This window comes from Nipponia nippon, unplaced genomic scaffold (genome assembly GCF_047370975.1).
Source record: "Nipponia nippon isolate SJK-2023a ecotype South Korea unplaced genomic scaffold, ASM4737097v1 scaffold_6, whole genome shotgun sequence".
NCBI lineage: Eukaryota > Metazoa > Chordata > Aves > Pelecaniformes > Threskiornithidae > Nipponia > Nipponia nippon.
This window is the reverse complement of record NW_028262380.1, coordinates 36,008,236-36,034,565: the sequence shown is the minus strand read 5'-3', so window position 1 is coordinate 36,034,565 and position 26,330 is coordinate 36,008,236. Positions and strand designations below refer to the sequence as shown.

The following is a 26,330-nucleotide window of genomic DNA, read 5'->3' as shown; positions in this document are numbered from 1 at the left end:
CTTTAGAGAACTTTTTAAGCTTCAAATTGTGGGCAACACTTCAGCATTACTTAAAAGACCAAAAGCATTTGTCTTGGAACAATTGATACAAAAGTACCATATAAATCAATCTGTGTGTTTTCAGATGCAATTCTTGGCTTACTCATTTGGATAATTGCAGTTTCATACAAGTTTTTAACATCTCCCAGAACAGCCCTGCTCTTTATGCAGCAGTAGCATAGCTGAGGAAAGCTTTTCACACCTGTTGATCAACATCTGAAGAGTCAAGATAACAAGCATGTGAAGTCACACTTACTATCTTTCTCTCCATCTAAAAATAAATGCCATGGCTCTCTTCAGCTTGTAATATATATATAAAATAGCTGGACACAACTGAGAGGCATAGTAGCATTAAGCTATCATGGTTTACTGGCTATGCCATTCTTAAGCTAGAAGATAAAGTGGATAGTTCTTTGGCTGGACAGTTTGTAAAGGATTAATGCCAGGAACCACTGACACCCTACCGAAATAAAGAATTCGGCCTTGAGCATGCAATAGAGAGAATTGCTCTATCTTTCTCTCACGTTTAAATCTCTATATTCAATTCCTCCAGACTGAAGTGACTGTAGGATGAGATTTCCTATTTTTCTCCTCTATCAGGATCAAGGATTTTAGAATCTGCATTAACTGAAAATATTTTCTTTCTGTTGTATTGGCGTAAAGGTTTTCACATAGGTCAGTACTTGCAATTAGACAGGCTTACCTTCTAATTCTATCAAAATCATGTCCAACCTCAAACATCTCAAAATAGCACCATGTGATCATGCAATGCCACTGAACTTTCCCTAAAGTTTTGGCATCGGATCATGTTCTATGACTTTCTTTTACGCTAACAGTTCTTGTATCTACATTTCTGAGAGTTTCCCCACATTTACAATTGATATGTTTGGCCTGTTAAAAAGAGGGAAGTTTGGGGTCTTCAGTTTTGAAAGCACATGCTCTCATTCAGTTTTAGAAAGCTAATTTTGCCCACGTTACATACTCAAATACCTAAAACAAAAATTATGTTTCATTCTTGCCAGTGGTTTGATAAATTTGAAGCATACTCCTCTGTGAGGCTGAAAATGCCAAACTTCTATTATTGTCAAGTCACTTGACACTCACACTTTCTCATTTTTCATACCAGTTGAAAAGAAATACAGAATCTGTATCATATGTAGTAGATTTATTTTTACCTTCAGTTACTCCACAAACAAATGAACATTAAGCAAATATTTTAAAATACCGATGACATTTTAGGTTTGTAAAAATAGACATTATGTGCACTCTCACTTTCAAAAAGATTTTCAGATTTATTTTATGGGCTTTATCAGTGGAAAAATATCAATGCTACACATAGCCTCCATGATAATGAGGAGCAGAATTATGTTTTGTGCCCAAAAATAATTCAGGAACTAACCTTTAAAAGGGTGCAACACTTTTTTTTATGTCTGCTTTTGATATGCAGACATAAATTATAAATGCAGTGACACACACATTTTTAAAACATTTAAATTCTGAAATAATACTTTAAGACATTTTGAAAAGTCTTTGAATGTGTGGACATTGTATTTCAAGCTTTGGGACTCATCTGAATTTATAAAATAAAGTATGTACAGCTTCTTATTTTGATTCCATATTCTTCTTACATTTTAAGCTTCTCGTATTGTAGAATGGGAAAAGTATACAAGATTGTTTCCCACTGAGTTGTTAATTTCTGCTAGTCTTGTAGAGTTGATATAAAATTTTGTAGATATTTCTACTTTAAAGTGGGTTCAAAATACCCCAATAAATAATTTATGAATTGTGTTGATATTTTTTGAAAATGCTAAGGTTCAGTTTGTCAGTCAGGTGTGTATATGTAGCTGGCACCTACATGAAAGCAATGTAGCCCTTAAAAATTTTCAGAAATTTATTTAAAATGGTATTCTTTCAGCCTTTTTTTTTCCCTTAGGACTTCACCAGGCTTTTTAAAAAAGATTTTTCCTTTGCATATTTTAATTAACATATATTTTTAAAGTTGTCCAAGTTTTAATTTACCAGCGATAAGGATATTATGATGATATTTCTCCATTGTTTCTGTTATGGAAATTGAAACATAAAGATGCAAAAAACCAGTACCATTTTCTGCAGAAAGGTTTTTAAATTTACTTTCATTCTCAATTTGCAGTGAGTTCCTATTAGTGTTGGGTTTTTTTTCCCCTAAAAAACAATGTATGTATGTCCATGCCTCAGAACAATTTTCTGCTAAGTGATGTGAAAGCTGATTTCATTACAAATCATTAAAACAAGGTAGAACTTCTGTTTTGCTTCTTACTAAACGGTCTTTATTATACTAGCCATTTTATTGTATGACTTGATATTTATTCCTTATCACAGTTGCTGCATCAGAAAATTAAGTCGGTGTAACCCCAAATTCCAAGCAAAGTAAGCAAAATCTATTTTTGGCATACATTAATGGTAGTTGAATAATACATGGTGGAAGCAGACATGAACAACTGCTTTTCCAATGATCTGTCGAGTTCCTACATTTGTTAGGGCCCAGCCTGTAACACTTTGGCTTCGGTGTTTGCACAGATACTTAATTTATGTTAAAAATAATGTCTTGGTTACAGCACTTATGTATATGCTGCAGTAATAATTTAACACCTTAGCTGTTTCACTTTTTTTATTCCAGTACAGCTGTTTTAGTTTATACTTCATTGAGTTATATTGGCAACTTCAAAGATAACATTTTAGCAGAATTTTACTGGTATAATATGCTACTGCTGGCTAATAGGGACTTCCACCTCCCCGAATCCCACAAGAAAAGGTTTAAAGGCTGCTACTTTGGAATCAGACAGAAGTCCTGACACTTGTACTGCAGTTCTAAGCTGCTAATGGCTTTTTGTGTGCATGCATATATTTGTGCGCTAACATAAGACTAGCATTTTGGGTAAACGGTAACTGCTTCATATCCCTCCGGTGGCCTCATGCGAGCTCGTGCATGAGCTTCACAGTATAGTTGGCCCTCCACAAAGAAGTAGCCTTTTTGTTTCAGGTTGAGATTGCAGTCGGAGCACACAAAACATTCTGGGTGCCGGTATTTGTCACGTGCCTTCACCACTGTTCCTCTATATGGAAACAATTAAAAGAAAAAAACAATTAATTCGTACGAATTTAAAGTGAGAAGAAACTACAGTATGACACAAAGTATGACATTTATCTTAAGGCTTTTAGGTTGTTTGTCTGGTGGTTTTGCCAACTACTATATAATTTGAGGTTGGAAGCTGAGTTTGAGTAAGTGACATAAAATGCTGTAGAGTTGATCACATAGTTCAATAGTTCATTGGAAAACTAGAGTTTGAAGAAACATGTTAGCTCGGTTACAACACAGAAAGTACAGTCTAACCTATCAAAATGGTGACAAAATGAGTTTAAAAACCACATTTCTTTTCCTCAGTGACTGTGTTCTTCTCTGAGCTCGTCATCATCTATGTTCTTTGCTGAAGTTAGTGATGTCATTGAGATAGAAATCTGGTAGGCCCACAGAGCTTTCTGGATACTCCCACTGGGCTGGGAGAAGGATGCTTTACACTACCAAGAAACTTTTGAGAATTCACAGCCCGAGACAATGCATCACAGGTAACTGCTGGTTTCATAATGTATGTGTTAATGATTGACTTGCAAGAGGTCATGAGAAACCTTAATTAAAGCCTTGATGGTACGTTGTCAAAACTGAAATAATCTGTATCGAAAGTGTCTAAGGTACAGGTTAATAATTTGGGATTTAGAACGATATATTTTTATATCTCTGTTCTCTAGAAACATTTTTCTATTAGTGCAGATGGAGACCAAGACCATCACTTGGAAAGCATTCCTGTAGTCTGCAGTGGTGTTGGAGGACATACGCTTGAACTAGAGATTTCTAGAACTAAAAAGAAACAACTTACATAATCCCATTCCCACACTTGTCACACAGAGGCACTTTCTGGGCACCAGGCATGGCAGTAGGTATCTTTGTTACAGGTGCTTTCACACTTCTTGTACCCATGGGGCGTCCATCTGAGAACCAAAACAATCCCGTTATGTACAGGCTAATATAAAAGCATCTGATGCAGTTAAATACTTTTCCTGTAAATACACTTCTGGATGTACAGGCTTTCACTTATATCAACAAACAATGAAGTTTCTCTGTACAAGTTTAGTGGCCAGATTGCACCTCTCTGGAATCAAGAAAATATTGTGTAGCTGTAGCCAAAAAGCAAGTACAAAAATGATTATATATATAGTGCTCTGTCTCATAGACATCATCTGATTCTCTCATAGGAGGTCTTGGGTATAGCAGGAGAGGGAGGAGGATTTGGCTTTAACGTAGCGACATAACATAGTCAAGACCTATTGTTGGAAAGCTTCTTATTTGTATAACTAATCATACAACAAATTCAGAAAGATGAGCAACATGATATGAATACAAAATTATAGCAAAATACAAGAAGATGCCAACAAAATCCCACAATGATATATATAGACAATTAGAGGAATTTATCCCTTCTCTGGCCAATATTGAGATATAAAAATTAAAATTTGAAATACTTACCTTTTAGGTTAATTTTGGTTGTATTTTATTCTTTACACTTACTGTAAATATAATAAACTTGCAACCTTTAATAATGTTATTTACAAAACTTCTTCATTTGAAGGAAATACAACTGTAAATTACATTGTCCTCTTCAATTTTTATTTAGAATGAAGAGGGGATGGGTGAAACTTATTTCAGGAGTTGGTTTAAATTTCTCTTTTCTTGGATGTGGAGGAGTGTTTTCTTTCTTGGTGTCATGACTATATGCAGCTTGTCCCAAAAGTTCTCTCTCATAAAAGTTTTTATCATTCGGTTAAAGTCAGCTTTGTACATTAACAATCTTAAAATCTGAGAAGAGATTATGAAAAATGTGATTACACCCCTCCCGCCCCCCCACCCCCCATTTTATTCACACAGGAGACTGAGGAGACTGCAAGGGGGAAAACCATTCGAAGGCTGGTGTGCTGTCCGTAAGATTCAGAACAACTTGGGCTTTCAGAAATTCCTATAGCCCTGATCTCTCATATTTTCTTCTCAGATTCCCCCTTCCCACAAACATTTAAAAATGCTTTGAACAGGTAGAATATGTCATTATTAACCACCTTCCTCGGAGACTAAATTCTGGAGCACCTTAAAGGAGCCAGACTGGCGAGGCTGACTGGGCTCCTCCTGGTTGGCATGCAGCATCTTGTACACGTCAGACTGAGGCACTGAGTTGGGAGGTGGATCACTGTATCACAGGGAGGAAGAGCAGATAAAGCAGTTTAACAAACATAACTTTAAAGCAATAGCTCTACCAGGCATAGAATATGATTCAGGAACCAAACATAAAGAAACACAAAAATGTGTTTCTACAACTACTGAAAGACTCTTTCTTCCAGGTAGCATTGCTTTATATAGCCTCCTCTTGATCTAAAAAGTGCAGAAGAAAAAATCTGGGCAATTGTTACAAAAATAAATCTACAAACTCATGAAAGTATTTCCATAATTACTGTTCTGGCTCTAACGGCATTTGGAAATAGGCCAGTACCTGTGTTTAACCTCAAAGCAGTTTGCATTCCTGTAATCAACTGCCGTATTACCAGGTGCTCTTTGGTACGGTATCCAGAAGTTCCATTTTCACAGCAGCTGGCTGCAAGAATATTAAAATCACAGCTTCTATCTTTACATAAGGTCAGCCAAACCTAAGCAAACAAATCTTTTGGGAGAGTATCACGACATGAAGGTGTTCTTTCTTTGCTAAGCTGGCTCGATCAGTAGTTAATATAGTGATTATTTGGCTAAGATAATTGTTACTTACTCAATTTATGGAGATGACAAAAAAGAGTGAAGTAGGTATTGCATAGTAGGAAGCATTGTAAGGTGAACACTGATGAATGGAAATTCTGTTTCTTAATTTAATTAGAATGGGACGTGGCTTACTTTTTGTAATGCCAATTTTATGATAAAAATATAAAGTAAATGATTGTCCAAACAACAGTTCATGGTTGAATTTCCAGTGACCCATGAGCCAAAGATTTTACCAAGAATATTTCACATTGTTTTAAACTGTGCTGAGTGTTTTAAATTGATCATGATAACTAACATCTTAAGTAGTTGAGAAGAAGAGTAGATGACTATATGCACTAGCAGGAATTAGACTGAATGTGTGGCATCTGTAAATTTCAAACTGCTACTGGGACTAATTAGAAAGGTCCAGATTTACTTCGATGAAGTCTGTTATCTCACTGATATACATATATATATATAAAAATGTCCAGTTTAAATTTCCTGTTACAACTGGCCTCCTACTGTCTGTTAAACCTTAGTTAAGTTTCCACTGGAAATCAGCAACTAATTCCACATGGAATTAGACTGGATTTTTTTTATACGGTTTGATTTGTTTCCCAGGGTAATATCTAAGCTGTCAAATGGCACAGTAAGAGCAGCAGCAGTTGGGCAGTGAGCCCTGTTGCTTATGTTAATTGTTTGCATCTTCATCAATCAACAGATTTCTCTGAGCTGTCTTTAAGCTGGTGAAGAAACTACCGCTTCATTCTCGTCACAAGCTTTTAATGAATAGGAGTTTAGTTTTTACAGTTCTCACCAACGGCTAATTAAACCCTTGATTCTCTCCTCTTTACTAAAATATTTCTAAACATCAAACAAGTGATAATACAATTACATTCAGAAGGCAAAAAAAACAGACACAAAGGTGTGAGATAATATTTCTAAATGCCTACATAGTGAAAACCAATCCCACAACAAAAAAGACATTTCAAACCTGCGTAGAGTCAGTTCTCAAGCTAGGAATGCCAAAGGCATTTCTGAAATCTGATTAGTCTGGGCTTAATCCATGATTTCAGAATAAAGAAAAAGCAATTTTTTCTTTTATTGTTCTCTATTTGTTGTGATTGAGGATAACTGTTCATGCAGTAGAGTAACATCCCCCTGCAAAGACTTCATGAACTACAGTTTTCTTTTCATCAGAAAGGGGGAACTTACGATTTTTATGGTTAGTAACAGCCCAATTCTGCAAGGTGCTGAAGAAGGCTCATTGGTGCCAGTGATTATTGCTTATTTAAAATATTAGTAATTAGCTTTAGTTTACACCCTACATATTATGAATTATTAACTTAAGTACTGTTGTAAAACAGAAAAATAAGTTACTATTATGCAAAAATAAAGCAACGTGAATGATGAATTGTCCCTTGGAAAAAAAACGAATAGTGCTTTAAAACTTTTTATTGTATAATCATCATTGTTATCCAGATACATAAGGTTCCTATCTGACTTTTAGTCATTGCAATGGATAAAATTCATAAGTCAGAGATGGACTAGTAGGCCTACAAAGTCAATTCTGGCTCTTTTTGGACAAGAGCTAGTCATACTGAATGAGTTGTCCTGAATGGGAGTTAAGTATCTAGAACACTATAAACATCTACAAGATTTCCTAAGCTTCATAACCTGAATTTCAACAGTTAAAATAAATTTGAGTTAATAATAATGTTTTATTAATAAGCTATTAAATAAATAATTATGATAATAATAAAAAGCTTTGAATTTTGGAGGGAATCAGAATCTTGATTTGGAGTGGTCAGTCAGCTAATAGTCCAGGTAGTATCATCAGGTTTTATTTATTAACTACAAATATAAGATTATTTCCTATGAAATATTTTTTGTAAATTCTGAAAGACTCCTTTAATACTTTGGGTTAAAAATTGAAAATTACTCATCTTTTAATGCAAATATTGAGTGGCTTTAAATGACTTAGGTTCTCTCTAACCCTTTTACCCATTTTCATAGAAACAGTGGGATGTTATTAAAGCTAATGATTTTTGGTATATTCTAAATTCGTATATTCATAAATATTAAAGATACTGCTCTAATTACCTTATTATAGGTGTTTCCCCCAGAGCTGTAGAAACTTGGCCTTGCAGTGTTTCCATGATATTGTCATCTGAGTACAACTGCATAGGTGTGTTAAACTGAGCGTGTACAATCTTGACACCGGGAAGCTCCATTTCCAAGGGAATGTTAGGGGCCATCTTAGACACCGCTTTCAGCTCGGTAGGGCAGATAGAGCTAACCGTGCTAATTGAAGAGGGGGTACTGCGTCCACTGCCACAGTCAATCCCCGAAGGAGTGCTGCATCCACTGTGTTAATAGCCAGGTTACAGAAGAGTGTGCAATGCATGTCAGATTATAGAGAATAAAGACAAAAGTACAGGAATACGGTGATGTTAACAGGGCTGAAAAGCGGAAATAGAACGGATATAGAAAAGCAAAAGTATAGAAAGTAGAGAAAAGCAAAAGTATGTGTACTCATTGAAAACGATTTTCCTGTAAAAAGTATCAATGCCAGTTATAAAGCAGTCCTTAAAATTCTGGCATGCATTTTCTTTCAAGATAGTAATAATTCTTTGATAGATTGACTAATTCAGAATATAATATTACTTTACATTTTTAATGCTAGATTTTATTGAGGATTTATTAAGCCTCCCTAAAATAATTTGTTCTAGATGAGTAATTCTTAACATCTACAAAAGGGTAGCATACAAAGGGTCCATGAGTTGTCCATGTCAGTGACAGAATAAACACCTGCAGTACTGGAATCCTAGACACATCATTCCAGTCCTGTACCTCACAGCCAACTTAGTCCACAGTTGAAGAGACGACTATGAAGTAGTGTAAAATAATAAGTGTGACATTTCCTAGATTTCCTTAAATTCTACAATAAGATATTTATTAATCTTTTAAAATTAATTTAACAATATATTTCATTTTTTTAATATTTGTGGAATATTTCGAAGAAGAAAAGATGCTAAACTAGCCAGGCATACTTTTGCATTTCTAAATTACAGTGTTGCCAGTAAAATGTAAAGTGGTCCTTCACCAGAACAATGGATGTGTATTCAGAGAATTAATTTTACTGCTTTTGAAGTCGATTTTACATATAATTTATATATAATAAAAAAGATGTACAGTTTTTTAGAAATATTAATGTTGCTTGACATTACTGAAGTAAAGTTACTGCACACCCAATTTGACATCTCTGGAAAAGGATTAGTAAAATAATGTGAACGTTAAGGCCAGAGTCTTTTTCAGTGTCACTATTTTGAACACCGCAGTCTTTTCTCCATAGCACCTCAGAGGCTTTCTTTGTTACGGGATATTTCTTTGCTGTTGCTGTGTAACAGCACATAACCCAGGCTTTCCACAGTTCATTGGCTACCATTTTTGTGATATTCAGAGCTATGAGATGACAAATGCTTAATCTCTTTCCTTCAACCTGCATATCAGGGTTGTGGTTAGTTCTTTCCAAGCTGAATGATTCTGCGTAAACCTGGAAGAATACTCTGTTTCCCAGTTTGATAGTACAGTACTCTGCCCAGTAGCTACTCTTGGGTGGAGAAGAATACCCAAAATTCTCCCATTGATTCAGAAGGGAATTTGTGTAGGACCACTTTCTCAAAAATGTAAAGGCAAGTATATACTCTACCATCAAAAACATATCAAAAGAAACCTAATTCCAGAAATGGTAGGCAAGCCTTAAAGCAAAAGCACAGTTCTGCATCCTCGCCTAGCATGAGCCAGCCAAAAAAAAAATCACACGAGGGCAACTTATAAATTTGCAGTCTTTTCTTTTAGAAGAATCAAGACCACCTTTCGATCCTGCAGTAGAATAAGTTTTGTCAGTGCTGATAGTGTTAGTAAATGGAAAGTAGCAGGAAAAGGCTAGAAAAAGCATAACTCTTGCTAGAGCAGCCAAAGTAATGTTAAAACAGAATAAACTATAAATAAAGTATAAATAAAATATAATCATATATTAAATATAATTTCCAGTTAGTTTTGCCAGAGTAAAGTCCAATATCATGGCTAATGTCAAATCTGTTAGCTCAACCCACAGGCCAGAATCAGCTTTTCTTTTAGTCAAAGTCCTATTTAGCCTCAGCTCTCTGTCCTAAAGGGATGTGTACAGGTTTGGTTTTTGCTGTGTTTAGCAGAGGATGTATCTTGAGCCAAACTGATGAAAGAGTAGCAGACAAACAGTGTAACAACCCAGATTTTGCAGATGTAACACCCTCTGTCAGAGATTCTGCAGTTTGTGAACACAGACTTCTCCAGTGCTAGAACACCTGAGAGACCTTGCCCAGCCAGAGTTCTGAACCTTGTTGCATCACCGTCAGGTTAATTTTTGCAGGTCTTTTTCCCCATCTGACATGCTGGAAAATGGCCATTTACTTCAATATTTTCACAGAAAATATTGTGTAATTGAGGTTTCTGAATTAGATTAGGCTCTTGATAGACTCATTTGAATCTCCATAAATCCAATTAGATACCTGTAAATGGTGCCTAGTGGTCCGAAAGTCAGTTTAGGTACAGTATGCAAGTGCTGCCTACAGTTAGAGGCAGCCCGTTTTGTCATTTGTCCTGTATCAACATCAGACTGCAAGGAGAGATGGGCACCTTTTCTCCGCTGCGTCAGTGTTCTACATTGATAGTTCTTGTTCACAGAAGGATGGGACTCTGTCCATCTTCTACAGTCTCCTCTTTATCACTCAGGTCGTTGAAAAATTTAACATGTCACAAAACTGATAATCCTTTGTACACAGGTATCAATTATCATCCTGTTTTTCTGGTCTAGTTTGTCAGACTTTAGTATAATTGAAAGCACTTTAAACTTTCAGAATGAAATGCAGAACACTAAGTCCACGGGTAAAAACTGCTACTGCTAGAAGGGATAAAGGGTACCATCACAATATAGTGCATCACTCAGGCACTTTTGAGCTTCCTTGCATTTTTAGCCACAGAGTTTCCATTGCTTTTTTCCCTCTGTATTTAATAATATAAATAATAGTGAGGCATTTCATCCCCAGTTATGACAGAGGAATATTACACTAAAATGATGGATGTAAATATGTACGCTTTTCTGCATTTTAGAGCTTTACATGTCTGTGGCATCAGATAGTTCTCCTATTTTAGCTCTGCATTAGGTTGCCTTCTGAATAGAGATCTGCCAAAAAGCAAACTTAAAATCTCTGAATAGCCTAGATGATACCTTATGTAACTAGCTATCTTTTATTTAGCAGGTTAACAAATTACATGTATGTGCATTTGGACAGAATTTCAGAGTGCCAGAGATTTATAAGTATACAATATATGGTGCTATGCTGTAAACTGAATCAGGTTCGTGAATACAGTTCCTTCAGACTCATATCAGTATAACTGAGATGGGAGCGTGGACCTGCTTTCTTTTGGAAATAGAAGTTTGAATTTCAAGCCTGATCTCTGCAAGTCAACCATTTCTTTTTTTTTTTTTTTTATTTTTATTTCAGTGTTAGGCTGTATACTACTATAAGCAAATTTCAAATGCATCAGTATGCTGTATTAATGTGAATAGTGAGTATCCATTAAAAAATAACACCATGCATCCAAATCCAGCACAGCACTCAGAGTTTATAACCTGCTTCGGCCTGAGACTATGAAAGGTTTGGGCCGAATATTATGCCTGTGTTCAAAGTAGTTCATATCCTGTAAAGAAAAGAGGGTTAAAATAACTTTATTTGGCCTATAAATACTTATTTCTAGTTAGAAGGTAGCTAACGAGGTTTTAAAATTGTAACCGTGAAGTAATTGTGTTTCGTTTGTACATTCCTGGTACTCAAAATATAATCAACGTTAGTGTTCAGAAACATTCAGAGTAAAGTGCAGTTATAAGAGAGAAGGATGGTAGGTAGTATTGCAGCCCAACACAGAGGGCAAATTTTAGCAACCTGCAGCGTTGCTGCTACGGAACAAATGGATAGTTTCCTGTGTTGGAAAAAATTGCTTCATTTATCACCATTTTTTTGGATAATCAATAAACTCCTGATTATCAGAAAAAAAAACAGCAAGAGCTGGACTTTTAAATTGAAAACAGAACATATAGTGATATACCACAAATGACCATGTATTATAAGTAAATACCAGTACTCACTTTTGCGATGAGTTAGGAATGAGACCCCTCAGTTGTCCATGAAGTGCGTCTTGAATATTGCCAGATGAATACAGCCCAATTGGTGAATTATAGGAGGAGCTCACTACCTGTCTTTTGTCATCAATATTTGCTGCTGCAACAAAAGGCTGGGCCCTTCTGTTGTGAGCTGTACCAATAGGCTTGAATTCCTGTACATGATAGGCAGACAAAATACACAAAGCTACAATGCACACCAAAGCTAGTAATGAGTAAATCCGACAACATCAGTATTGTTAATCTCTGCATTTTTTACTTTTGCGACTTTGTTATTTTTTAAGTGGTGCAAGCATACTATATTTTTCCATGAATTTTCTATATGCTACTTCAGCCATACACATTCAGACACTATTATTTTCCTGCCTCAGGGCAAAGAGAAGGCATTCCACATTTGTATATAGCATGCAACTTTAAGAAGAAACAGGAGGGATGAATATTATAGTAACCTGTCGTATTGTTCTCTAGATTTTGCGCTGTTTACGTTCTTCTAGAAACATTTGATGTATAGTTAACTTAATTGCTTTACTTTAGTGCCAATCTCTGGCTTCTGGTTTTTTGTCATGTACTGATGGAGGGACTCACAAAAGTACGAAGATTTTATTGTAAACGTCTTGCCTAGAAAACACATAATTTTTAACATTTCTTTTAAATGAAATAGTCTTGAATGTACATCAGATTGAGGACATTCTTCTGAATTTATTCCATACTTTGAAGCATACCTGTGCATCAAAAATTGTGATGCTGTATAATTTAAAGATAATGTGAAATCATCATAAATAGGTAAAACCCAGAAATGAGTAAATTGGAAATCGTTCTGCCTATGTTTGTTTATTTCTGGAATACGATTTTGTTTACTGTTGGCCCAGATAAAATCCTCCAGTTGTGGAATTCATAGGGATAAGATCTGGAAACAAAATCTGTGATAACCTTTCAAATAACTTACAATGTTATTCTGTGGTGATTGGCCAGGAATGATAAAGACTGTTGACTGTGTGAAAATTCACTTATTTGTATTGTGCACATTGAGTACAGTCTCTTTTAAGAGTCCCTGCCTGCTCAGGTCCATCCCTAATCCACAGAAATACAGACTTTGGAAAAAATAGTGCTGTCATCTGCTGAGGTTTTTTTTTTCCTTCTGAGCTAGTGGGTGAAGAACTTTGCTGTTGTAGTCCATCACCTTTGGCTGATGTCCTGCAGTGCTCTTTGGAGACAGTACTGCAAGAGCACTTGAACTTCTGTCCATATGGAATAAAAAGCTCTTGTTCCTAACAAATAGGTTTCTACAATCTGAATTGGTCTCTTAACGTTGCAAGTTCCAGTCTCTAAAGAAGATAGCACAGGTTATTAATACTTCAATTTTCCTAGAAATCTTTGCCAGTTCTCTGATTCGGCTTTGTTTTTGAGTGTGATAGGTGTACTAGGAATACATCTACAATACTATAGACCATTTCTGTATTTATGTTGCTATCCCACTGTGTCATATGACCTGTAGACAGTCTACGTTCTGATACTGGTGAATGAGATTTATTTCAAATTGTTGAAACTCGTTTCTTAGGTACCAGAGCTTTTGGCTTAATCACTGTGTACAGTTTACGCTGTCTGGTATTTGCTATCACATATTTTTAATGGTGACACACCCAACATCTTCAGCTTTAAAATTATTCAGGTGCAATTGCGGTCTTTCACTTCTGTCTTGCAAGCTGTACAAACTAGTTTCCTTGTTCTGCTAAATAAAACTCTGAACGAAGTAGTTTTTCTTATGCAGAAATGCCTTTTTAAAATTACTGTAAACTTTAGGAATGCTAGAAAAATTTCCAGTTAGAACAAATACAACCTATTACCAAAAAACAAAATAAGTATTTGAATACTCAAATCCACAGAATAAATCAAGATAATAAGAGCAGATTAGATAAGCATGGACACGTTTTTTACATCTGTAGATTTTTATTTATTCCTCAGAGTATTATTTCCTTTCTCAGACAATATCAAGTCTCTGTTCAAAGTTTTGGTGAATAATTTATAAAAATTATGAAAACTTGAATGTGAATTGGCCCTTTTGTTTTCATTTAAAACAACAGTTTCAGAAATATTTTTAGAAACAGACCTAAAGAAAAGTCATGGTTATATAGAATGTGCAACCAGAAAATGCAAACAGTAAAAAGCAGTTTTATTAAATGAAAATGTTTAGCAGCATTCCACTGTAAGAGGCTACTGAAAGCGACAACCAGATAAATCAGCACAAAGATTTTACTTGCAATTCCTTGTTTCTGTTTGATAGAACTGGGTTGCAATTAAAAAAATGTATTAGTAAATGGAAATAATCTACTAGTATTTAGGATCATGTCTACTTAATGAAAGATATTAATGTAAAAGTATTTAAAATTGATTTAAATCTATGTATGATACAAAACAAACAAAACCAACCGTGAACATTGTAATTTCATCTCCTTTTTTTATTTCTTGTTGACAAATGAACAGCACAGAAGACATGTGGCACCATAGTAGCATGTTTACAATATAACAGTTGTGAAACAAGTATTTGCAGTTAGTTAGACTTAAATCCCATTTTCTTTTTAACTCAGCTATTCATACAAAATGTCAGTGACAGAACATACAGCAGCAAAAATAGTCCAGCTCTTGTGTTTATTAGATCTCATTGAATCTGTGAAAAGTCCTCCTTTAGTTCAAAAGCTAAATGAGAACTGGAGGTTGTTGAAATTCCTAATCAGGAATATTCGAGAATTACAGTATTTCATTTCTTAAATTTTTTTCTAGCTGACCAATGTCCTTTTTGCAGGGCTAACTACATTTTGCATTGATATCAGTATCAGGAATAGAATGAATGTAGCCTCCAAAGTCTGTCAAAATGCATCCAACATGGACCATGTGATGATACTCCTTGGGGATAATTGCTATGAAAGTACACAGATGTTCACATTTTGGTGGTATCATGTGACTAAAATCTTTATCTCTGAATGCTGTTATGGAAGAAGGAGTAGGTCCTCAAAACTAGACTAGCACAATTATATTGTTTCAAAACTTGATTATAAGTGGTAATAGACTATAAACTTACTTTTTAGAACAGTAGATTTTGGGTTTCTTTTTTTTAGGTTTTTATACATATCTATGTGTATAGTATATTTATATCTCCCAGGAATCTATAATGTTTTTCATGGCCAAAAGTCTAGTGACACTGAACAAAATGTGCAAAGGCAAAGATAGAAGCAAAAAAGAAAAGCCCAAATACAAACAATTCAAGAAATTGTGGTAATGGAAACAAATTCATTTTAGATGAGGTTAAAGGGATTATAACTGAGAAAAAATTTACAAGTCATAGTATTGTTTTACATTGACAATACAGCAGAAAGGACTTAAAAAATAATTTTATAAGATACAGTTTGCCATTTAGATTGTTTTATTTTCTCTTCCTAATTATATTCTTTGAGAACCTTATGTTCTAAATTGCTTTTATACAGAATACAATGTGATCGTATTAGTAATACTTCAAGTAGCCTATTATTTTCTATTATTTATCCATCACGCTATAGGTTGCTTCAGACTAATGAAATTAGGTGGCTGTTTTTTATGTGGGAATGTGTAGCTTTCAAGAGTGGCTCTCTGTCAGCCACTTATTGCTGTAAGTTATTTACTAGAATTGTTGCCTCAGTTTCCTCTTCCCAGAGGAAAAAATAGTGAGAGCTTTCATTGTCCTATGACAATTGCCTATATCAATCTCCAAATAACTCTTTGGGGATGCTCAGCCTATTGCAAAAGTTTTCTACGGTGGTAAAGGTTCCTTGTTCCATAGCTGCAGGTAGGCACAGTATTTAGTTGCTTATCAGTTTTCACATAAGCATCTCCAAGCATCTGTAGAATAATTTTCATTCATTTAAGCTAAAGTAAACATTCTTTGGCCAAATATTTGGCCAAATTGCTGAACAATTTAAAATATGTTCTACTTTCATTTATAACTATCTTTTATTAGCTTGCAAATAGAAATTAGATACTTACTAAGAAGGCTGTGTAAGTCTGCATCTATTATTGTTCTTTAGTTGGCTTATAATGTATTTTAAATTATTGACGTCCCTCTGTGAAGCTTTCTTAGTGAACTTTACAATGTCTATCTGGCAAGAGCAAAAAAAAAAATCTGACTACCTTTATAACATCTATGACCTCTTGAGTAATTTTCATTATTACATAAATGGAGGAAATGCTTTTTATAGAATGCAATGATTTTCCATTTCTGCACACCAGTCAACGTGTACAATACTTTTGGATAGAAGCGTTTTACATTTGAAGGAATGCTATCCTGCTTTTGGATTTTTCTCCGTTTGTCTGGGCTTCAATGCCTTTACTTATTGTTGGACTTCAGTAAACTCTAATATGACCTAAACAGCACAGGTTATAGTTGTGCAATAATTTGTCAGCTGAGGTTAAAGAAACTTTGATGTTGTACTGTTTTCACTACTGGTATACACAGTATACTTATACATTGTTGCTGGGTCTCATGTTGTGACTAAATATGCAGTAAAATGTAATTTAAAATTTCAGCAATTGTAGAAAAAAAGGCGATATTTTTTTCCACAGGGAGATCAGAGTGATGGATGTTCTTGGATGGAAGAATTTAATCTAAAATGTAAATCATCCCTAGAATGGTTTAGCATATATTTTTACAAGCATTGCTACTTTTCTGGGGCCTGTTATTTATTAAGTATACTCAGTACTCCTGATTTTCCTAGGAAGGAAAGAGGGATACATACTAAAATGAACAGGTTGGCTATTTAATCTAGGAGAAATAGTTTTTCTGATTGCCCAATGGAGACTGCTTTTCAATAGTCTGCCAAATAGCACTTAAAAATAAACCACAAGATTTCGCTAAGTAATTATCCTTTTTAGGAATGCAGCTTTCATGCAAACGGATTACTCGCCTGTCATACATGCCTACATGGTCACTCTAACTTTTTTAGTGAATTTGTTCCATTGCTATTTATTTTATGTACATCCTAGCTATTCCACAAAAATATGCATTTAAAATAATTTTGTTTCTTCACTATGCTATCTCTTACTGCTGAAGGGGATATGTTATTTCTGATGAACTCTGCTGTATCACTTAGATTGGAAAGAAGAGAGAGAACTGGAACACTGAAATGCCATATTCACGTTAGGGAGTGTCTCCGTGAAAAGAGAATTGGTGGAAATATTTATTGCATAGAATTTACTGAAATGGAATCTGCACTTACATTTTTCTGGGATAGCACAGAAAAAATACTTGGACATACTTGCTTTGATCCTGGAAGGCCAGGATCAGCAGAATGCTCTTCCCTCCCCCTTCTTGAGAGAACAGCAAATGTTCATGTAGGTTAAAGAGGAATGACAAAGGAATAAAGCACTAGCTGTAGACACTTGCTAGCTAATTAACTATTAACAATATGGAGACTTTGGCTCATAGCTTTGTGCAAGGGACTGGGTGCAAGTTTGAAGAGAGAGGAAGGTTTTAGTTGATTGGATTTGCTTTGCTCATGTACAAGGATCAAGACTTTGCTGGCCAGAAGTGGTGAAAGGTTTGCTTATTGATCAGTACATGGGTTTTGTACAAATTTGTAACTTCCAGTTCTGTGGTGTGGTATAAAAATGTATGGAAGTAAAGAGACGCAGTATTAATGGATCTTAACTGACTGTTACATCACAATGACTTTTGGTACTTGATGTTTATTCCTGATTGAAGAACTTCCTCATATGGTGAAGAATCTCTAAAAGAGTTAAAGCAACTTAAAGGGTATCAGAATAAACAGAGATATTTTCTTTCCATAATAAAACTATGGTGATACGTACAGTTTTAAAGAACAATGGGAATGTGTTGTAACTTGTTAATGTTTTGTTTCAGTTATAGCTGAAAAACCAAAAACATCCAGTCAGATAAAATGATGTTCATACATGTTAAAATCGTGATGGTTTGTATTAGCTTAAACTGGCAGATAATGGATGAAGTGCTATTCAAAGAATTTTGATGACCACAAGGGAGATCATTTAGAGTGTAAAAAGGCAGATGGAAATGGTTAGGTAACTTTTAAGAGTTCATACCTGTGGTTCAGCTTCCAAATTTATCTTGAAGGGATGTGCTTTGCCGTCTTCTGAAACTTGTGGGGACCATAATTTAGTTCCTGCCCTAGAAAGAAAGAAAGGCAGAATTTAAATAACTCTAATTCCTATAGAGTTGTATATGTCCCTCTAAAATATAATGCAGCTTGAAAATTTGCAGTTTGTTCTATGCTTTTTTAATGTTTTTGACATGAAAATACTTTAACAATATATAATGTGTACTATATGTGAACAATATATAAAAAGTGTATTTACTTTTAAAAAAATTACATGTAATATGAACAATGGGAAATAATTTGTTAGTAGTTACCAAAAGCAAAGGGAAATTAGTGCTTTTCTGACCTGAGCTGACCAAACTTTTTACAGTTTTGTATTTTTAATAGTTGATAGAAGGAATGTTGAGTCCTCAGACTATTTTGCACAAATAAGTGAATATATTAGTAATAATCCTGAACTAGAGCAATATCAATTTCTTTTTTTATGACCACAATATCCATGCAAAGCTAGCTTTTCGATGTAGGAGGAGTGCAATCTAGGTACGCAAAGTATATGTGCAATTGTAAATAGAAGTTGCATAGGTGATTCTTTCAGTCACTGAAGCAGAGATAACAAACATACAAATACCAGTTACAATTCTGTCTTCATCGACAAAGCGAAATTTGGCAGCTAATTTTAAAATAGTGTAATATTAATGTTAAATGTTAATCTAGTAGTTTGTTATATAAATACAAATATTTAGCATTTTAAAATGTGCACATATTTCATAGGCACAATTACACTTATCATATTTTGAAAGTTACTTCCTAAGAGAGTTGCTAAATGGCACATATCAATCTGTAACAGAATCTGGAATTAACTGCAAGAATTTCTTAACTGTGGTACGTGCTCTAGCAGTTAGACAATGCTCCTTCCCCCAAAAAAAACCAACCTTCTGTGTTTGGAAAGGAGTATTGTGATCAGCTGTAATAAAGTGCTGTGCCTCCTTGAGGGCCTCAGGACAATCAGAGTTATCTGATTCTTGGAGACACCCGAAAGAGTGTGCTAGGTGATTCTGATTAAAGGCTGAGCAAACTCATTTAGGAGATGTGAAGATGCAGATTGTTTCTCTTACTGGCTTTAGTTGAGAGAAATGAATGCAAAGTTTCTGGACTCCTGGAGTTTAGGAAAGAGAGGGTTTTCTAGTTTTGTTTTGTTTTTAATATTGCTTTGAGAATCCTGTATTTGGTTTAATACATTGTGACCAAAGAGGTGGGCTTTAAACCCCCTCCTTTGTCACCCCTTGTAAGAGTCTGACATGATGTTGCTTTCCTTAACTGGGAGGATATACTAGCAGCTTTGTCTGTGATTGGGAGCAGGAGGCAATGATAAGCACCTGTGGCTGGGAGAGCGTTAGAGCAGAGAGGCAACTGAACAAAGGAGAGCTAGCTGAGGGTTTTATCATTTCCCAAAAATATGAAGAACTGTTTGTTTACTGACAGCAAACATAGGACTTGCGGAGTCAGCAGAGGCAGTAGGTGGTACGGTTCACAGCTCAATAAATGTGGTGAGTAGCCTGAGGGAAGCTATTCTTCTTGTGCCCATGAAGACGTCTTCTGGGGAGTCTTGCCTGATCTGAAGTTGGTGAGGTAGGTCTGCGTGCTTGTCATTTTAAAGGTTTTGTGAAATTCTTAAAACTATTTAAAATAGTTACGCTATATAATAGTTGTACTGTATAATGAGTTGGTTGGGTAGTATCTTCTTTCAGAAGTAAGCAGACAGGTACACATACCTCTCTATTTTCAAACAAAGCTGATGTGCAGCTGCTTTAATTCTCTCCTGGGCATCGTTGTGTGTCATATTCTCTGTGCTTAGCCCATCAATAGCTATAATAACATCACCAGGACACAGGTTGGCAGCTGAAGCCTTGCTTCCAGGTGTAATCTGGAAAAAAACAAAATTTAACTGCTTAAGCACCATGCATACCTGAAAATTGATAGAGAAAATAAACTTCCCCATACTTCCCTATTTCCTCTTGGGTTGGGGAGGGAGGCGGGGAGTGGGCCTGTAAACAACTATATGATTGCTTACAAAAAAAGTGAGTTCTTAATCCTGCCAGGCCCTCTGTAGTTCTGTTGTCAGATCACCATATAAATGCTTTATTCATCATAACTTCAAATTAGATGGAAATTATCTTCACACTTCTGCATTAAATAGTTTCCACTCTGATTTCTGTAGTTACTGTAACTTGTCTTTGAATCTTCTGTCTCAACTGCCATTGTGTAATTTGCTTGAAAAAAACAGTTAAGTTTTTCCCTTACAACTCCAGGCAATAGCAGAAGAATAGAACTGTTAAGAAATTGTGCTACTTAATGTTTATGTGCATGATGTGCCATTGACTGGATAATATAGAAAGCCACTTGTGGTCTTACCACATTTAAGGACAAATACAGCAGTTAGTGTGTTTTCTGCTAGCCTGGCATCTCATGTTGTATCACTAAATAATCATAAATATGCTAATAATACTGAAATGACATTTTTCTCTTTATTCATGTCTAATCCAGGCCCTGAACTCCTTAAAGTGCTTAGCTTTGAGTCCCATTGCATTTGACTAACAGTGGTGCTGATCCTTCAAAGTGATCTGTGTGGTGCAATTCATACCTCATGGAAATGTAGCGATGTCAGTGACATTCATAGAAATAGCCCTAAGCTTGTCTTTCTATGCTAGCTTTTTTTTGGTCTTGTTGATAATCTTCTACATCATAGTTAAAATAATTGCAATGCATCATAATTCTGTTTTAAAGTAACTACTGTAGAGAGGCCATGACCTTAGGTGCTACTAAAGCTTGTTCTAGAATTGCAGGCGTTTATTTGCAAACGGACGACTTCTCATACCACCACACCATTTAAACAGGTCTTTGGTCACTGAGTGGGATTTAGGTCCCTTAGGTGTGTATTGCCATTTTAGGTGACCTTTGATAACCAAGACAGCAGTGTGAAATTGATGGATGTAGCACATAAGCTTCTGGAACTCAGCTCTTCTTGACAGAACAAAGGGGACAGGTTGGTTCATCTAAAATAACACTAGCTGCTTATTTTTAAGTAAAAGTGAAGGACAAAAATACTAATATAGCCTTATTTGCAAGAGCAGTTCTCTGATCTGTGCCATGTATGAAGTAAAAAAGCTGTTGGAGAGAATTTATCTCACAATGGGTTCTGCTACAGCCAAAGCAAGTGCTATCTCAATTATTAAAAGTAATCAAGTGCTACGGAGGACTGGAAAACATGCTATGGAGACGTTCTTCAATTCTGATGTTTCCCAGTTTTCCAGGAGATGAAGAGAGTAAGCTGCCCAGTATACCTCCAGTATGTTCTGAACACTAGCTATGGTAAACCTGGCAGACTTGTTGCCTCTGAAGGTGACAGTAGTAACTATCAGCATAACAGTCAAATAGAAATATTCTTTCTGATATGTGTTGTGCTGTATTAGTAGTGAAACAATGGCAAAAAATCAACCAAATAGAGTCATTCTCTCCTCTTTCCAGCTGTCCATCTCTGTTAGGTGGGTCTGAATGCTCAAAGAACTTAGAGTTTGTTTTGTGGGCTTTTTTCTGCATTCCAGCCTGTAAACTTGTTTTATTTCACTGTAACAAGCTGCAATGCATGTGCTATTATCAAGTCAGGCGAACTTTCCAAATGGGTACTTGTGGCTAGCTGGAGACTTTCACCCCCTCACCCTCCAAAAGAATGGACTCCTGTATTGTGTGCTTAACAAAGTGTTAAGGTGCCTGAATAATCTGTTTGAGGATGAATCGAGGAATTTGCTCATAAATTCTAAGTCTGGAGTCTCCAGAATATTCTGTTTCTCAAACTTCAACATCTGTAAGTGTAAATGAACTACACTGCGACCACTTACATTATTGTAATAAGACCAGGGTAGTGGTGTGATAATGCTTCTCCCTTTAACCTGGAATGGCTCCTGACTTTGCTTAGCATGTTGCGGACATGCGTGGAATGACAAACCGCAGCAGAAGTCCTAGCGTTCGAGTGTAACTGTTGATGATCTAATACCCAAAATGGGCAAAACCAGCCATTCTTGGTTCCCTCTCAAGAGTAAGCTTGCTTGAATAACCCTTATATGCTTTTTACGTGCCACAGCAAATTATCTGCTGTATCTGTGGCATACCTCAGCGGTGTACCGAGATAATGATCCTGCCTTATAAAGTAGCATATCTGTCTAGCAGCTGCAGCTGTGCTGCTAGCAGGACCTAAACCCAGTCTGTGTTGCTGGTAATAATGTGTAATCCCTTGGATTTTCTTAACATATTGTCACCAGCTGCAGTGATACCGCTATATGGTTGGATGGGGTTACCATCGTTTGGTGGGAGCAAGGAGGGAAAGGGGCAGGAGTCTGTATTTCCTATTCCTTAGCTCAGTTGATTACTGCGAGGCTTCTGGGACGTGTCTGTTGGGCCTTAATGCCTTGATGGGGGTGCTGAGCTCTACTTGCGCAGGCCTTCTGGGGTGCAGAACTACCTGCCCTCGTATAATCCTCTCCCTCATTTGCTCTTCCTGGGTTTGATGGAAAGAGCTGGAGATCTGCTGCTAGGATGGGGTAGGAGGAATACGGCCAGGTGCCAGCTCTTCTCTCTCCTCAGTATTTCAGGGGCAAATCTTAACTATTGCTTGTGGGGAAGGGGGGCAGACAAAAGTAGTGCAGCCTACATTTTATAGAAAGGGACCAGGTTGTGCATTGCAAGATCATACCATATCATGGGTATAATATTGATATTGTGGGTACCTTGATAATGCAAGTGATACTGTTTCTTAAAGAACTTATTAGTGATGCATTAAATGTGTATTGTGAACACTTAGAATCATATTATGACTGTAGCGTTTGTTGCTTGCTCACCCCTGCTGCATGAGGTAGATTCTACTGGTGCTTTGGGAAAATGTTTGCCTTGCTCTTCAGGATGTGTCTATATGGCATGCCTGTTGCTCCTGTATCCTAGGTATCTCAGATTTGGATAAATGCAAGGATATGTGTCAAGCGTTCAGATGTTGTCAGAGACTAGATAACTATTTAAGCACATGAGGGGCAATGTCTCCTATGAAACTTTGAAGAAAACCTCTCTGCATCTGTTAATAGACTTGTGAAGCTCATCATGGCACTCCTTCATAAATATTTCGGGCTCTGTTTTCTGAAGAGAATTATGAACGTCTGCAGACAGAGTAGCTAAACATAAAATTGAGTTACTATAAATACTTGCATTGCGATCTGTAAAGGTTTATATTAAAATAGAACTTAAATCTAGAGTTGATAATATTTCACCATTCCCTCCAACCTCTACAAGTTTTAATTGTTTCTGTAATATTTTGTTCAATATGACTTAAATTCTAGGATTGCATTCCTCTAAACACTTAACCCAAAATGTTATCTTCTGGTCAGAATAAACTGAAGTTATTCAGTTTCATGAAGACTAGGGTTTTGATCAGTTTCCTTGATGTAATTTCTTTGCATCTATGTAAAGTTTCAAAGATTTTAAGAACTGTTTTCATTATTTCTAGTTAATTTGTTGTTTCCAACCCTAATAGAATCTGAATATGTCTATTTTTAGTCCCCTCCTGTTCTTCCTACCCTCCCAGTGATCATGATCTGTGGTTTTTGCATTTGCTTGAAACAGTCAAGAGAATTGCCTTGCTTGGGAAATCGCAGATGGGCTTTTGAGATGACATCTGTTCTTTAGACAGGTGGATGATGATCTCTTCTGTTGTCTGTCTCTCTTGACAAGTCCTGGTAAAAGCTTTCTCTTGTTGAACAAGGGCTATATCCAATCAAATTTAACACCTGTCCAATTATTTTATTCAAAATGTGTTTAAAAATAATTTCTATTTATTGTTTTAATGGCTAATAATTTTTTTTTCTTGCCAGGACAGTTAAGCCAAATGTGAATGGGCTGCTGGTGATACCCTTTATGAAAGTAACGCCTAGGCCCCAAAAAGCGAGGCATATGAATCTTGCAAAGTATTCATTCCTTCTTAAAGGGTACTGCATGAATACTTATTTAGGCACTCTTCTAAATGTATGCTCCGGCAACAGAAATATTAATTTTAAACAAATCTACCATTAATATTCTTGAACTTGAGCTACGCAAATTTAAACACGTCATTTTCCCCTATATGTATTTTATTTCATAACTCTACTTGAAATGTGATTTTGAGCATTTCTGTAATATGCTAGAAACCAACGGCTTATGTCTTGTGAGGCATTTGGTAGGTATGAGTCAATTGCAAAATCATTTATTCTTTAGAAAGTTACATTTATAGTAACATGCTTTGTTATTGCAGTTTTAAACTTCATTGCACTTAATCTAAACAGAAAGAAAATACAAACCAGACACCGCTAAAATATTTTTCGTTAGAGATAATGGAAACTATTTGTCTTTTGGAGGCCCATAAAAGGTAACGAAGGCCCCAAAACATCCAGAGATTTTTTTTTCTTTTTTATTCAGTGTTTTTGTCTTCTGTTTCTCTAAAGGTTTTGCTATGTCCTACGAGTATTTGTTGTGAAGCTACATACAGTCAAATAATAGCATTCTGGTTTACTTCTGCTTAAAATCAGTAAAATCTTTTATGCTTATATAAACCTGGAATAAATGAATAAATAAAATTAATTTTTACTAGTATAATATGTGAAAGGTTGGTCCTTAAACTTTCTACAGACTCTTGTTTAGAAGCATGTTTACTGCAAGGCATCACCAGTGGTATCCATCCTTCAAGGCTCTTGACGTTTATTTAATACCAGGCATAGTGTATATATTGAGTCATAGTGCAGGGCTTTAAAAAAAAAAAAAAAGCAGTGGTGCTTTGGAGGCTCATGGAACACAGGCTCACTGTGTCTGAGGTTCTGAAAAGCAGCAAAAATATATGGAGAACTAATTCTAGTCTGATGTGCATCGAACACAATTTTCAAAATATACAAATTATCAAAATACATATCCTGTCTTTTGAGTCTATGTCTGTAGATGCAGGGCAGCTGACAGTGCTTTGTGTGTTCCATTCATTAACTGGTTTCTTAAATAAATTGCAATTAATAGCTCAAAATCCATGAAAAAATGAAGACTCGGATTCTTGCCCTTTATTGGGGGGTGAGGTAAATTGTTTGTTTCTAAATATGGCAGAAAACACCAAAGAACTCTCCCCTTCATGTTCAGGACTGGATAACTTTCTAATAAATCACGGATTTAACATTCATGAAAGTGAAAATCTTTACATATGTAAAAACAGGTGCTGTTGCCTTTGCTGGCAATAAGCAGAACTTGATTTAATTAAATGAGAGTCAGATTAAAAGTTGGCAGAGTTTGCAAAGCACAAACTTCCAGACATGAGGAGCTGCTGCCAAGTAGTCTTCTCCCCCCGGTGATCACAGAGGCTAGTTGTGAAAATGATAAAAGTGGGGTCTGGCCTTTAGTAGGCTCAAAACTAATTTTCTCATCTGAATGCCTGGGGAGATCATGCCAGAGTTTTTCTGCTGCCAAGGCACTTAAATTCAATTTTTTTGAGGCATAAGTAGAAATGCAGTTAAAGTCTCTTAGACCAATAAAGCAGTCCCAGAAACACGTCACATGAAACTTGTAAAAACTGTTAGCATTCAGCTGGCTCTCCTCAGAACTAGCGGCTACTTGCTAATCTACTCACAGCTTCATCTGCATCTCTGAACTCCAGAAAAGTAAAGGGCAAAAATCTGCAATCACTAATAAATGTAATAAATAGAAAGAGTACATACCCTGGTTATGATTAAGGGTTGGTTAAAATCTATTCCTCCTGAGAGCCTGAATCCCCAGGGTGCTGGTCCTTGGAGAATAACGTTTTGTGGCATTCTGGGCAGGTTTTTCTTGGTTACTGTTCTTTTTTCCTTAGGTCTGTGTGAGGAGCTGAGCTGTAGGAGGAAGGGTGCTGTCAGCAGAGCACCTGCCGGACAGGGCAGCCGACCTTGTGTACCTCTTAGGAAGTTTTACTCGTCCCACAGCTGCAGGCACTGCACTTTATCTGCGCTCTCTGGGTGACGTCAGCCAGTCCCTCAGCTTCTCCACCCACAGAGGGGAGTATCAAACTTGGACAAATAAAGCCTGAATGCTGGAAAGTTTACAACAAATACATCAGCTTTATCTGCTGCTTCAG

The 26,330-nt window shown here is 36.0% G+C and overlaps 1 protein-coding gene across 3 annotated transcripts; it reads right to left on the bottom strand.

Annotated features, from left to right (window-relative positions):
* Positions 1-1,187: 1,187 nt before the first annotated feature.
* PDLIM3 (PDZ and LIM domain 3) lies at positions 1,188-26,186 on the bottom strand. 3 transcript variants are annotated; one of them, XM_009474829.2, is made up of 8 exons: positions 25,936-26,186; positions 19,942-20,093; positions 18,156-18,240; positions 11,526-11,593; positions 7,952-8,215; positions 5,182-5,309; positions 3,951-4,062; positions 1,188-3,131 (listed from the first exon to the last, which is right to left on the bottom strand). In XM_009474829.2, the coding sequence occupies exons 1-8, from the start codon at positions 26,026-26,028 to the stop codon at positions 2,942-2,944; spliced, it is 1,092 nt and encodes a 363-aa protein (XP_009473104.1). In that variant the 5' UTR covers positions 26,029-26,186; the 3' UTR covers positions 1,188-2,941. The 3 variants fall into 3 exon arrangements, with proteins under 3 accessions (XP_009473104.1, XP_087593853.1, XP_009473105.1); XM_087737727.1 differs by lacking the exon at positions 11,526-11,593 and adding an exon at positions 12,039-12,226 and having other exon boundaries at positions 25,936-26,182; XM_009474830.2 differs by lacking the exons at positions 7,952-8,215; positions 11,526-11,593 and adding an exon at positions 12,039-12,226 and having other exon boundaries at positions 25,936-26,176.
* Positions 26,187-26,330: the final 144 nt, after the last annotated feature.

Coding starts and splice junctions, on each gene's coding strand:
- PDLIM3 (XM_087737727.1), bottom strand. CDS start 26,028: ATGCCACAAAACGTTATTCTCCAAGGACCAGCACCCTGGGGATTCAGG. Junction 20,094..25,935: donor AACCCTTAATCATAACCAGG/GTATGTACTCTT, acceptor GTTTTTTTCCAG/ATTACACCTGGAAGCAAGGC. Junction 18,241..19,941: donor CTTTGTTTGAAAATAGAGAG/GTATGTGTACCT, acceptor CTTTCTTTCTAG/GGCAGGAACTAAATTATGGT.